Source organism: Athene noctua, chromosome Z (genome assembly GCF_965140245.1).
Source record: "Athene noctua chromosome Z, bAthNoc1.hap1.1, whole genome shotgun sequence".
Taxonomy (NCBI): Eukaryota; Metazoa; Chordata; class Aves; order Strigiformes; family Strigidae; genus Athene; species Athene noctua.
In genome coordinates this window covers 65301978-65316945 of record NC_134077.1, presented here as the reverse complement: position 1 = coordinate 65316945, position 14968 = coordinate 65301978, and the positions used below count along the sequence as shown (strand labels likewise).

The 14968-nt window shown below is 38.6% G+C and overlaps 1 protein-coding gene across 3 annotated transcripts in view; it reads right to left on the bottom strand.

The window, feature by feature from the left end:
- TTC39B (tetratricopeptide repeat domain 39B) overlaps window positions 1-14968 on the bottom strand; it is an 83898-nt gene that overhangs the window by 33276 nt on the left and 35654 nt on the right. Inside the window, exon 1 of one of the 3 annotated variants that reach the window (XM_074931577.1) lies at window positions 6983-7248. The exons of the other annotated variants lie outside the window; for them this stretch is intronic. Within the exon in view, the coding sequence (XP_074787678.1) occupies window positions 6983-7026 (44 nt within the window). The 5' untranslated portion in view covers window positions 7027-7248. Of the gene's footprint in view, window positions 1-6982; window positions 7249-14968 lie in introns of those variants that run through there. 3 annotated transcript variants of the gene reach the window in all.

The window sequence follows — 14968 nt, the reverse complement described above, 5'->3', positions numbered from 1 at the left end:
AAAAAGTTACTGACAAACCAGCATTCAAATATACCGCTCTCAGGCAGTTCTTGTCCTCTGCAGGAAGATGCTGTGTCAAATAGTCCTAATACACTGTCAAAAATCTGATACTCACTGTCACTGTTCAGGATGTTTCTATACCTTCTGAAATAGATCTTTCCCCTTGTACTAATGAGTATCTTAAATTAGAAAACTCAATAATTAATGCTTTATGTTCTACCATATCAAAAAGGGTAACTATCTTGTCATGTGTCTTAAATAGCCAGGACATGATTTATTAACAGTAAATAGCAGCTGATCCTCACCAGAATCACGCAATAGCTCCATTTTCCTGACTAGGAGGCTCAGTGTATTTTTGAATGCTGCTCTACTTTATGTGTATTGATTCTTTGCAAAGACCAAGAACAGCAGTGACTCTGATGCTTTTTAGCTGATGGGATCTCTCCTTCCCTCCTTCTCTTATTGGGGCAACTACTATGCAGGCACACCGTTCTTCTTCCACATATGTGGTACTGAGCTCTGTGCTGACGTATCCTGCTGTGCAAGCTTAGCATAAATTAAACTCAAGTCTTAACAGAGTCCTGCAGGGGAAGCTGGAACCCACTGTCTCCTTGGAAGACCTTTCTCCCAGCCAAGATCCAAAGCTGTACTCAAAACTACAGTATCAAAGGTCACAGTTTACAGCTCACAGAGATATCATTAAATCATTGCTTCATATTCAAATCTTGCATACCTTTACATGCCAAAATGTATTTGATGTCCTCTTAGTTGATCTTACTATTTAGCAAAGATCCAAAATTTAGAAACTGCCACCACCACCATCACTAATCACCTGTTAACTAACCCAGAGGCTTTGTATTACTGCAGCACTTTCTGTCCCTGGCGTCCTTATTTTTGCTGTGTTTTTAAACTATGCCTCAGATTAGCAGTGTGTAACTAGAACAAGGATACTTCCATTCTTAATTCTGCAATACTCAACAATCATGCTTTAAGAACAAGGAAACTGCTAATGAACAAGTTCTTAACTCTCGATCCCTGCCAGTCATTTTCTATTCAAGCACAGGAAGTTCTGTAGTAGTCTACTACTACTCCTCTCTCTTCAGTTTCAGTGAAGGGAAAACACAGTCATCCTTTGCTATGAGAAACACACTTTCTTTCTGCCTAGCCTGGTAAAATAACAAAAAAAACCCCCAACAACAGATTCTTATTTTCTTCAATCGTTTTACCCTTCACCAATGCATTCCACTTCCTCTTGTGATTCAACACCTTGCCTCTGTATGCTCTCAGATTCTTCTGGTAAACTTTAAGCAGAAAAGTCCAACTAGTGTCTCCATCCATGGGAAACAGGTAAGATACATCTCTGCTTTGTCTCTTTAAGGAAAGATCACTGAACTATGACTCTCAGTACCTATTTAATGTTCCTCCAAACAGATGGTGGTCTCCTGTCTCTGTGAAATGTTTCCAGGATTGCTCATCTCCTTATGAACATTTTTGAATGTTTATGTCCTTGAAAAACCTATTATAGGACTGCATTTGGCCTTCTTTGCATATGCACAACTAGCAACTGCAAAGATTTGCAATTTCCTGTAGGAATTGCTTTCACATTAACAGTAACACAAATCCATGTGTATCCATTGTATCTAAGCAAGCATACAGAAAACTCAGCTATTAGTTCTGCTATCTGGAAATATCTCTTCAAATAATTTTCTTCATATTTTGAAAGCACAGTAAACCTCACCATTAAGTCAGCCATCTACTTCATCTTACCCCTCTCATCCATTACTCATAGATGAATCAACATATATTTCACTCTTCCACTTAATGATGTGCCAAAATCTAGTTTGGATCATTTTCTAAGGGACAATGTTATTTGCTATCACTTTTATTAATCCTTTGCACAAAGTTGCAACACAAGTATAAATCTCATCAGACAAACAGTAAGACACTGTAGGAGTACTACCTACCTACCTCTAAGCAGCAAGTGGCACCAGACCTCATTAAAAATACCTATCAACAGTTCTGTGACTTGAAGCAAAGGCTAACAAAATAAGCTTATTGCGAAATTCTACTGAGATACTCTGTTAGGTCTACATTCAGGGTAGGTCAGTGAAGGGTGGCTGAAGGCTTACATGGTCCTTGGTAGTACAATCCAGACAGATACAGTGAACATTAGGAAATGTTCATAAAAGCAGAGAGTAGTTTTCAAGATATGTTGGATTCTTTGCCTATTACAAGAGACTACTCCTAAAACTCACAAGCATGAGACTTGTGTTTGGTTTGGTTTTAAAATAAATACAAGCAGAGATGCACCGTTTTCAGGAACAATTTCTGTATCAAGTTTGAATCTAAGGAACCCTCATGAAAGCAGAGCATGTATCATTCTCTGTGACGACTACTGACCTGAGTAAGAAACTGCACGCACCCGTCAGCCCCACACTATGCTAGTGCTAGCACATGTCCTTCACTATCTTGCTGGCTAGGTACAGGTCTCAGGCTCTGAAAAAGCAAGGTGCATCAGGCAAGCCTCCACGAGGCTGGATTTTCTGGATTTTCTTCTTTTACCTGCATATATTCTATGCATTTCTCCCATCTGGAGAACAATTTAGAAAGGTGGAATCAAATTGAGTATCGCTTCTCACATTTACATGTTTCTTGCAGCTAACAAATTAAAGCATGTTAAATCCTTCACATTAAAGGGATCAGAGTATTTTTACATTGCCAACCACTTGCAGTTTATGAACAAAAGGGATTCTTAACCTGACGGGTTAGTTTAAAAATAATCGGGAAAAGATATAAGGCCATGTGATCAACAGTTTTTCTACTGTAAACAGAAAAATTTTTGCATGTCATCTAAACCCTAGACTTCAATGCCACTTATTACTGCATAAAAGAAGAATCTTAAACTGTAAGCCTAGAAGTTTAAAATTTATTTCCAACTTACATAAAACACTTCCTATCCTAGGTTAGTATCATCATTCATATAGAAAGTCTCCAAACTACAACCATCTGATCAGTATAGCAAATGCTAACTTTTTTTACCTATACAGTAAATCCACTAGTTACAGTTTATCTCCACAGCAGATTCTGCATTCATTATGAACACATCTCTTTTTATGAGAAGCATGAATTTTAGATAAATAAAACTGTGTAGTCCATATATTCAACGGAAATGTTATCAGCTTATGGGAAGCATTGAAAAAAGCTTCATGCTGATGCAAGACAGACTTTATTCCTTTGAAGGCGTAGTGTCTTCTCTGTTTCAGAACTTCACCAACGCATGCTGTAGTCTGTGTGCTAAACATTCATTTAAGGAAACCCAACTGGCAGCAAAACTATCCAGTGCTGTGCTAGCCAAATTTGCAAACAGGCAGAAATTACTTTAAAAGCTTACCATGTTACGATCCATTCAACAACAGGCAGGTTTTTTTAAAAACAAACAAAACCAATCAAAAACACCACACAAAGCCACAAAACAGACACACATCCCCTACAGTGGTCATTTAGTTTAAATGATATTAGTTTATACAATCTAATATTGTGGCAAAACCGTTAGGGCAACATGCTTATTTTCACTTTTTACTCTCTCAGGACCTTCTTGCATGCTGTATTTAAAAATCACCTTCTATAGGACAGAGGCAAACAGCATGGGCCTTACCCAAGCCCATCCTGGGTACTAGCTTTCACCTGAATTTTGAAGACACCTATCCACATACAAACACCATGCTACAAAGCAATTTACTTCAGTGAGGTTGCACCTTCCTCCTCAATGCTACCTGACTATGAGATAGTAGCGTTTAGCCAGTAAATTTGTATCAGTGAATTGCTGGATTGTTGTCACATTACCAAGGGTTGTGCTTATGCTATCCTTTGCATGATCAAGAAATCTCATCGTGAGGGCATTTTCCTTTTTTTTTTTTTTTTAATTGCGTTGGGGCTTTTGGTTGGTTGGTTGTGTCTGGGATTTTGTTTATTGTTGATTTTGGGTTGTGGGGTTCTTTCACATCAGATTCTCTCTCCTCCCTCATCTTACAGCTGTGGCAAATGCTGATGCAAAGCAAAAAGAAAAAAACAGTAGTTAGCTAATATTATACATTTGTATACATAATAAAGGGAAAGCATCAAACCCTGTATTTTTTAAAAGGAACAGCTATAGAAAAGGAGACTGAGCTCTCAGAAAAACAGAGACAGTAAGAAGTGAGGTAACCAAGTGAGAAAAATAAAAGCAGCTGCTGTGTTGAAAAACAATTATTTAAATTATATGCATGCAAATGAGCTGAGAATGACTTTACAGTTTTTGTCTCTACCTTACCACTGTCAAAAAAAGTTCAAACTGACAGCTTTTCATAGACCACTGGAATTTCACTATGAGAGCATTTTAACTGATCAATCATTATAGCTTACCAGGCACATGCAATCTAATGATGAGGCAGACAGAAGGTAGATAAAGCTCTGGTGTTTTGGGAGGGGTGTTTGCCCTTTCTTCCTTTTTAGAAAAGTGAGTTTTAATTTTAGCTACTTAGCTACAGGAGACAACTGTTCAAAGGTTAGAATTATTGCTGCTCAGAGCAGTAGAAATAATTGTAATACTGTCTTATGAACAAAATGCATTAAAACAACCCTCAAACGCACCAAAAACTTAATATACAAATAAAAATTCCTTCTTAAGTGTTCATCTGACCTTAACCTTTAAATATCTGACCACCAGCTGTCAGGAAACCGGTAACGTTGCTTTGCTTTACATTCTGCATGTAAGTCTTGTTTGCGATCTCAAACTCTGGGGGCATGCACAGAACTGTCTTTGTTCTAGTTAGAAAGGACCCCAGCACCTATGGTGCTCCTTCATGAGAAAGTGATCAAAATGTTTTGCTTTCAAACATATACTTTATGTCCATAACTGAGGGGGCAGGGAGGGGTGATGAGATAAAGGGACTTTCCTGATGGTCTGTCTTACTGAAAACAGGGAATTTGCTTTTCTGTATATTTACTATCAGTGCAGTATCTGAACACCACAAGAAAACACTGTGTCTCTATCCTCGCCTATTATTACTCTACAGATGCAACAAACCAACTGAATAAGTGCAAAAGAAGAAAACGAAGGCAAAGTTGATCATCTGCTTGAATCTGAGGTGCCACAGGAAATAGTGTCAAGACTAAACTCATTGTGCTGGCTGACCAGCACCCATCATTGCCAACATGAGTCAGCCCCTCTGAACAACACAAAAAGACGGGCTACATTTCTAGCCACTATTTTTTTTAAGAATTCACAAATGTTTCACTTTTGGACTGACCATTGATTGGATTCCATACGCCAAAAATCAATTTATTGCAAGTCAGGTTTACACAGCCCTAAGGGAAGAAGAAACATCAGCAGCTTCATCTGACACCAAGTTTTAAGTTCAACAGTAAATTGCACTGCACATGCACAGTAAGCTAGACACAAATTTTCCATAATGAATCAGCCATATTGTAGAAGAAAGACACATGACAACTACCTGGGTTATTGTTCACCCACCCAAATATGCACATACAGTTTATCTGATCACTAAAGTGACTGTGATATAATCAAGCATATCAGGCTATTCAAGCATGAATTTGACACAGCGCTGCAAAATACATGTAATCCTAAAAACAGACAGCAAAAAAATCAGATCATGGTATTTAGATGTGACCGCAGTTTGACAGAGGGGAAAGAAAAAACAAAGCAAAGAAATGTCAGTGCTGGTTTGCAGGTAGGAGAAAAATCTGCTTTACGCTGTTCTGCTGGACACTAAGGGAAATGCACACCACTATAAAAGGTTGTTACCAGATTTATTAATAGAACTCAGTGGTTCAACAGTATTTTTAGATGTATGTTTTAACATGAGATCTTTGCAACTAAACAGAGAATTTACTATGTTTGAATACCCCTTATCAGACTAATAGTTTATATTAAATAATCCAGCTGAGGTCAATACAGGCAATACTGTATAGAAAAATAAGCACCTGAATATGCCAGAGACCAATACTGCCAAAACTTAATATACAGTATGTAGATAAAGATAAATAGAGGTTCAAAAAAAAAAAAAAAAAAAAAAAATCTGTTCAACGTTTCCCTGTTGAACAGACATGCTGACAAGAAAATGGGTTGAAAAAGATCCTCCTGAAAGAGCTAGCATATACAAATACTAATGACAGGTCACTGGTAGTTTTACACAAAACAAATAAAAATTTCACTTATCTTGCTACGGAAAAAAAAAAAGAAGTAAATCAAGCAGCAAGTAGGACACCAGATCAGGCCAGATGTTTATGGGACTAACACTGCGTCACACAAATACTGGCTCAGATCCAAAGAGACAATTAGGACAGTGTGATCCTCGTAAGACACTCTTCCTAAACTTCAGACCAATTTACTGGAATTTATTACACAGTGAATTTATGTGTAATGTTGGAGACATTAAATTACTAAGGTCTGTAAAAGCACCCTGTATTATACTTAACATTTAGTACCTAGACAGCAAAGAACTGCATCCCATGAAAAAAATTATTTATATTTAACTCAAAAATTGTATAACCTCAAATGGTTAAATCAGCACAGCTACCAAGAGTAGAAGACATACTCTATAAACTGAGAAAATAACTACAAGTCTGATACTGTCCTTAATTACCAGATTTTAAAGAATGGCATCCCAAAATACACACCTTGTGGTGTTCTACAACCTACAGCATCCGAGCTGATTAAGCACTGACATCAGCAGAGAAGCTTCTGCTCCCTAGGAGAATTGTTCACCAATGCAAAGTGCAGAGGAAAAACAATTATTTCATAAACCCACTGAGAATATATCATTTTCCTCTTCTCTTCGAGGAAATCCATATAATTTTTTTTTTGGTAGTTTAAGTGTTTAACATACCTACACCAAAGTAAATTTATCACAGATAAAAGCCCATAAATCTGACTACCACATTCATAATTTCAGGGACTAGTAGGCAGAGATAATATACTTACAGGATTAATTCAGCTAACTTCAGGTATGTAAATATAGTCCTCATGCAAATACAAGTGCTGCTTCTCTCACTCTGTTCTTTTTCCACCGTGCACACACACACAAAAAAAAACCCCAATACAGAAGAAATGCATAAAGAGAAAACTGATTCTATTTTATGTCTCAATATCCATGAGGTTTCATTAATGAGTTATCAAGCGAAAATAATAAAAGGATAAAAGTTCACAAGCCAGCAGCGGGCATCACAGGCACTCTCCATAGCCGAATTCAAAAGAAATGTCAGTTAGAGTGGCAGCAGCTACAGTCAATGCTGGAAGCTGATGCCTCTGCGGGAAGAGGATGCTGGGAGATTTTCCCAATCTGTGCTGCAGCCTAGTTCTAATCCATCACTCCTAACTGAAAAGAGAAAATGGAGACATGAGGAACACAAAGTGATTTATATTTAAAGGCAAAAAGGCAGTTACCTCACTATTTTCTGAACAAAAATTTTAAAAAATGTTACAATTAAAGTCAGATAAAAAAGGGACAAGTATACGAATGCAACTGCAGGAAAAATAGATCAAAAACATACAAGAGTTGGTAGCAAGCAGCACTGAAGAGAACTATCTCACATTTGATTTTCATTATGTGACAGTACTCAAATAAATTAACATATTTTTTTAAATTAACCCTTTGACATTTTTTTCCCCAGAAATCCAAATTTTTAGCTAGAGTCCCATGACCAAAATAAATCAAAAGCATGGAGAAGCAGCTATAAACAGTTATCTCATGAATATCAGCAGCAATAGGAGAAAGTAAGAGTCAGAAGCAACAGAGATACTTTCATCCCCTTGGTCTAATCTCTCCAGATGAGATAGGGGAAAGCTCAGCACAGGGGAAGTAAGCAGCAGAAAATTAAACTGTGTCCTCCACTGTTACCTTCAAAAAGTTTCTTAAATCCATACCACCTGGGCTAATAGTACTTATTCCTAGATACGTTTACAATCATGAACTGAGATTTACTCTCAAAAATGCCTCAGAGAAAGCCTTTAAAAATTAATGCAGGAAACTATAGATTTGCATTTACTCATTTCAGATGGGTGCTAAGTAATACAAGCAGTAATACACCAAACCAGTCTATTTAAACAATCTACTTTTGAAAATACAAGAATGCAACATACTTGGAAAGATTTGCAGAGTTTTTCCTAAAATGCCTAAGGAAACCAAGGGCTATGATCAGGTAACACAGGCTTTGCAGGTGAAAGATGTCACTGACAGCTGAAACTTAGGGACAACAGCACCTCAGGATGTTTCTACCTTTTCCCTGAAATTGTGCCTGACAGTGTTAAAGACCAAGGAGTTCAGAGATATCCGAGTTCTCCACTACATGACTTCGAAGCAGTGTTTATGGGTATTGTCACTTACTATATTAACATTACTTGGGGCAGGGAGAGTCAAAATGCCAGAATTTCGCTCATCTTGAATGCATGTGAAAGGTAAAACAGTTTTGAATCAAGGTTGAACAGTCATATAAAAACTGACTCTGCTCACAACAAAACATACAATTTTCTGTCTTTAACTCAGCATAAGTTGCAGTCAGTCCACAGTTGAGGCCTCAGAAAGCACTTCCCAGTAAAAGCTGAGAAAAAGTCAGGAGCATGTTTCCACAAAACTGACAAAAGCTAGCTCTCTGTCTGCAAATAGCAACACATGTTCCAAACTTTCCCTGGATTGTCTTAATGAAAAACCCGCTAATACACACTCAAGCCACCTTCCACTCAGATTGTTTCCCAAAATGCTCTGAAACAGTTTTCAACATCTGGGGGAAGAGGGAAAAAACAACCATCCAAAGAGAACATTGTTAAAGACCAGAGAGGTTTTTGTTTACTTGACAGTTTAAAATAAAGAATGTGGAAAATCGGTTTTCAATCCTTTTCCCCCCAAAAAAATCCTCCTTCTCAATATCTGAGCAAGTCATAACCTACAAGTTTTTATCTTTTTCATCTAGGAGTTAGAGCTCATCTTTTCATTTTCTTATCTGAAGTACTAATGACTTAAAAGATTGTACCACCAATCCAAAGCATTGAGTTCACATCCCTTTCAAAGTTTCTGAAGTTATTCAGAGAAGGCAATTCTTGAGTTACATGACTGCAAATAGCATTATAACGTCTTTATTAAATCACAGGATAAACACCAATTCCCTGACAGAAATTTAAAGAAAGAAAACACAGATGTGATCAGTAAATCATGTATTCCAGCACATCAAGATTCCAACATGATTAGACTCCAGAAGGCTCCAGGAACCTGCACCCCAAAAATATAATGTGACTTTACTAAATGCCACACTGTTAATTTACTTTTCATGGAAGAGCAAGCCACAAGCAACAATCCCAAAATTTAGGGTCAATTAAGACAAACTTGTTTTGGCAAACACTGGATCAGAAAACCGGCTGTGGTATCTTTCTGTGCACCAGCCTTTCAGTGAAGGCTTGGAATAGAGTAGCATGGTGTGGAAGAAATGCAGAGTTTCGGCAAGTTCTGTGTAGAATGTCTCTGAGATGTTTGGTTGTTTTTTCCCCTCCTTGTTTCTCAAGAAGCTATGGACACAGGTGGAAATGCACATTTCAAAGTCAGCAGAAGACACCAACATAAACATTTCCACAATGTGGCCTGAACACTTCTACTTACATACAAACATACAGAGAAATCTTACATCAGAGGCAAAAGATGTAGCTGCAATAAATATGGAAGAATTAGGAATGATATAATTACTGCCCACTCAGAACCCCTCAAATGTGAACCATTTATAACCCAAGAACTGTTTAGGGTAGAGAAGGATTAATGAGATGGGGCTGGTGTCTCACTACTGCAGTTCCAATTCTTGAGACTGACAATACAAAGTAGCTACTATGTTATATTTATGTAGCTATTATTATTTACTGGATACAAGAACCACCTTTACTGGACTTTTTTCCCCCTTGAAGACCAAACATAAGAAAATAAATGATCAATTAAATTGTCACAGCTGTTTCTCAGCATTTTAAGACAGCGTCAGAATTTGAGTTCAAAATTCTGGAGACAAACACTGTTAAAAGTTTTCAGCTCCCTGAATTCAAATTTGAATTTAGGGCCATTTGCTCAACTATTCAATTTCATTCACTGACAAAACAGACACATATGTATAACTGAAATCTTAACTACACTTCTGAGATTACAAGGATAACCTGCTCTAACTTCCTTAAACACTTCTGGCCTTTAATCTATCACCCCAGTAATACCACAGAGCTGCTTTGGTAGGATCAAGGATTAACAGTATCCAGCTCTGGGTAAGAAAACAAAACGCAAAAGTGGAATGATAATATAGCAATCAAATATGCCTCTTCCTACTGAAACTGATAGAGACAGAAAATCCCAAGAATTCCACTATTCATCAAAGATTACCTGTCTGGTTTACTACAGAATTCTAGCTTCCACCTTTTCACTATTTCATTTTTTAAATGTGTTATAATGAGATCTCAATATCCTTCCACTGGTACCACAACTCAGGGTCTGGTGTCTGCAATTCCTACACAAATAGCGTAACAGGAAGACTTCCTCTACATATGAACTGTTTGGAGCATTCAGGCAGACTGTTTCTTCCCTAAAACAAGTATACAGCATCTACTCTAAATATATGCAGGCAGCTACCATAATATAGTTACTCTAAAGGTGGTTATTCATTTGCATAATCCTCCAATAATGGGGTGGTAACTGAAAACACCATCTTGCCTTTACCTCAAAGAAGAAGATAGCATGCTAACCAGTACCATGGAAAAGGCATAACAACTTGATGGGAACTTATTCCTGTCACATACAGATGACATCTTAAGAAAGAGTAAGTAAAATGAGATGGAAGGAAATCCAAATACAATTAAAATTTCACACAAGTTCCTAACAAATTGACTTTAGAGCATAAAATACATATAGAAGTGACAAGGTCTGTACATGCTAGGTGTAATAAGGTGATGGTTAAAAATTATTGAGAACTCAAAACTCTTAATTTTCTTCTTGTAAAAGCAAAGAAGAGATAATTTAAAAAATTACTGTGGCAGGAGCACACCCGCCACAGGAGCTAGGGCTTTTAACATGGTGGCTGCCGGCTCCTTCATACCCTTGTTTTCATGCCTCTGGCGACACATCATTGCTGTCACATGCGCACCCTGTCCAGGTGCAGACCTGCATACCCCACACCTGCTCCATGGCAAGAAACGGGAGGAGGAAACCCCTGGTCAACAGACAAGGCCCTCAGCCTACGAAACCTCAGTCAACAGAATTTTCTAGAACACTGACCATAGATGAATACAGTTCAGATCCAACCAGACTATAAAATGGGGCCCCTGCAAAGATCCCCTTTAAGTGGTTCTCCTTGGAGCCGTAAGTCTGTGATCAGAAGCCCTCCTCTTGGTACGGGGACACCACCCAAGGAGCCTTCCCAGGACTGAATGCCCTCACCCTGCCTTGGTAAGTGAATACTTCTGGATATCCTTGAGTGAGTCATCCTCACCCCCTCTGGATGAGCAATTACATCTTCTGGGTACCCTTGAGTGGGAGGCTTCCCCCTTAGTGAGTGACTGTGCACACGCTGGAGTAGTCATTCTTCCAGGTCATCATGCTTCTGGGTCATTGTGCAGTAACAACTTCCCCAACTGGTACACCGTTAAACGGTCTTGAAGCATTGTTTTGGTTACCCCAGTCATCTCACTGGTTTTGGGTGTTTGGATGTGGTTACAAATTAAAGTTTATTCAAGTTTATTATCTGTGTGAAGTCTCTTTGGTACACCTCTAACATTTTAATTGTCACAGTGAGCACGGTGTACCAATGGAGGGATTATTACAGAGACATGGTTGTGATCCTTCCCCCTTGGGAATGAAGTGGGCAGAGGAGTAGTGGTGTGAGCCTGAAGTAGCTGTGGAGAGGGTGGAGAAACACCATGGAGATAAGCGAGATGGCAAGGAGAAAGTAACTATTTGTGCCATCCTGGGTGCCTGCCTGCTACAAGTGCAGGACCAGTCTAAGTATCACCACCAGTTGGAACGGGATAGTTCTGAGAGGCAGCTGAAAACAGTTTGTTTGGAAGAAGAGTTACAGTGAGAGAGAGAGCAGATCCATTACTTCGAACAGAGGATTGAGCCAGCAGCCACCATGTTAAATGCCCTAGCACTGGAGAGCTGGGGCAGGGGTGCTCCTGCCACACTCCATTCTGTGACCAGTCATCTGATCAGTTCTTTTGGAGTGGTGGTGCAGACACCTCTCACCTCCAAAGTTAAAAGGGGCACAATGACACTTTAGATCATCATTCTTCAAGTGTCCTTCAGCTATTAAAATATATCATTAGCAATCAATAGTCAATCAACAACAGAAACCAAAAATCATGTAACAATAATCGAGATTATAGTAATAACTTAAAATAACAATGGACAAACAGGTGGGCACCATCCTATAGTTGTATTGGGACATCTAACATTCAGACAGGGTGTGGGGAATATCAATTGCATGGGCAATTTTAGGGGCACATCAATGTTACAGGTGGGATTAGAGGAACATTAGTTTCAGGGGCAGGTTTAAGAGAGTGAACATGGATTTCATTACAGTGCTCTCAATGCAGCTTATAATAATACAAATTACACAATTATGATTACAACCATTATCAAAGACTGAAGGTGGCTAGTCAGCCACCCCAACAAAGAAAACCCAAATGTGTTGAAAACTTTCCCTAGCCAATTAGTCCCTAGTGCAGCAGCAGTTTCTCTGGTATCTCTGGCCGCCTTCATCATTTTTGTAGATTTATTTTTGTAGAGGCACCAAAACGTCTGAGATGTGGACACAACAATCACATATTGATAGATTCAACTTTCTGCATATGCCTTTTTCCTTCAACAGGATTAAGTTCAAAAGGGCTTAGTTTTGGATAGCCATTTATCTATACTCACTTGAACCATGTAAAGAGTTTGACACTGTCCCACACAACATGGATTTGACAGATGGACCACTCTGTGGATAAGGAATTGCCTGGATGGTCACACTCAAATAGATGCAGTCAATGGCACAATGTCCAAGTGGAGAGCAGTGAAGAGTGGTGTTCCTCAGGGGTCAGTACTGCAACTGGCACTGTTCAACATCTATGTTGGTGACATAGACAGTGGGATTGATTCAGGTACTAATAAAGCATTTTTAGCAAAAATTAAATACAAGAACAAAACATACATATTCCTTCTATTCATGTATGGTTTTGAACCTGTAGATGCTTGGCAAGTAACAGTATTAGGTTACCTCGTGAAACAGATTTGCCCAAAACTTAAAGTAAGCAGACACTTCAGTGGAAACATGGGGAAATATTTGGTAAGAAGTAGCTTACCAGCACAACACTTCTTGGCAGAGGCTTGAATTTCTGAAACAGAAAGAACCACTTCTCTCCAGCTACTCTGCAATTTTTACAACAGAATATGCTTATCTGAAACCCATCCTGAGTTAACACAATCATGTAATGGCAAATTTACTTTCATATATATCCCAGCTATCCTCTTCATAAGGTTGAAAATGCTGTATCAAAGTTTATCACCAAGCCAGTGCTTTGAAAACTTAGTAACTCTCTCTGGCAGAGAAGATACAAGGTGAAGTGCTACTGGTTGCTTTAAGCAAAATGGCAGACTAACCTACTTGTAATAGCCTCTTCTTCGCTTCAGCACCAGTGAGTAAAGAACTGCATTTACAAGTAAAACTCCATTTAATGCTCCCTCCACATTTTTACAAAACAAGTATTGTGGGCTCATTACAAAAACTGTTTTGGAGTTGCTGTGTATACCTACAGTAGCCACCACGAGTACAAAAAAAAAAAAAAAAAAAAATCACAAAATAAGTCCAGATAAAGAATCTAATGCATTTAGACACGTAGAGCAAAGACGGATTTCCTCCTGGATCTGTCCTCAGCTATAACAGCAAGTACTTGAGACTTAGGGAAGGATTTTATGCTATTAAGAGAATTCATTGCCCTTTTAACATATAACCTGAAGAACCTGGAATCTACAGTTAAGCAATAGTATTCAGGGAATAAAGCACAATAAAACCAAATTAAATTAGCAAAACCATTTGCTAGCATTTACTGGAGAAATATACAGAGCAGTGTTCTCTATATATATTTTATAGGAAGTATTAGAATGGTTTATGAAATACTATGAAGACATGGTTCTCACACATTCTTTTCAAATTCTCTAAACCAACAAGTTAACCTGTGTTCTGGTTCAGCTAGGATAAGGTTAAGATTTCCCCAGAAGAGAGGGGGAAGGGATCTCCAGCTGGGTTATTCATACCATGCTGAAGTGAGATCCGGGAGCACGGGAACTTTTTTTTCCTTTGTGGCTTTGGTCACGGTGATCATCGCGAGCGAACTATCCATAAACATTGCGGTATTTCTCTGTTTATCTTTTGTCTTGTTTACTGTTATTGCTGTTTATTGTTGTTATCATTGCTACTGCTGTTGTTCAGATTGTTTATCACACCGTTGTATTAAATGTCTTCTTATTTTAACCCAGGGTTTGTGCCCTACTTGTGTCCGAGGATATGGGAGGGACAATGGCAACGTGGTCTCTGGTCCTGGCAGGGCTTAAACCACCACAGCCTTTTTGGCCACCAACATGGGGCACGAAAGGGTTAAAAAAAGAATCAAAAAGGGACAGATCCTGACCAGAGTGTGATAAGAGCAATGTGTTGGGTATAATATTTCTGTTTGTATTTGTACTGTTTGATAAGAAAATGTTTGCAATGCTGGCCCACTTGCTTGCGTGGTGGGGCTGGATTAATCCTGATATCCAGTGTATGATCCCAGTGCTGGCGTTTGTTATCAGTGGAAAATGTATAAAGGGTCTTATGTTGATGTACTAGCTCCTGACTGCTTATAATGTGTTTGTATCTGGGGGGGGGGCGGGCCAGTACCTGTTTGCTGCCTGGGCTTTTGTTAGGGGTCTCACCCCCT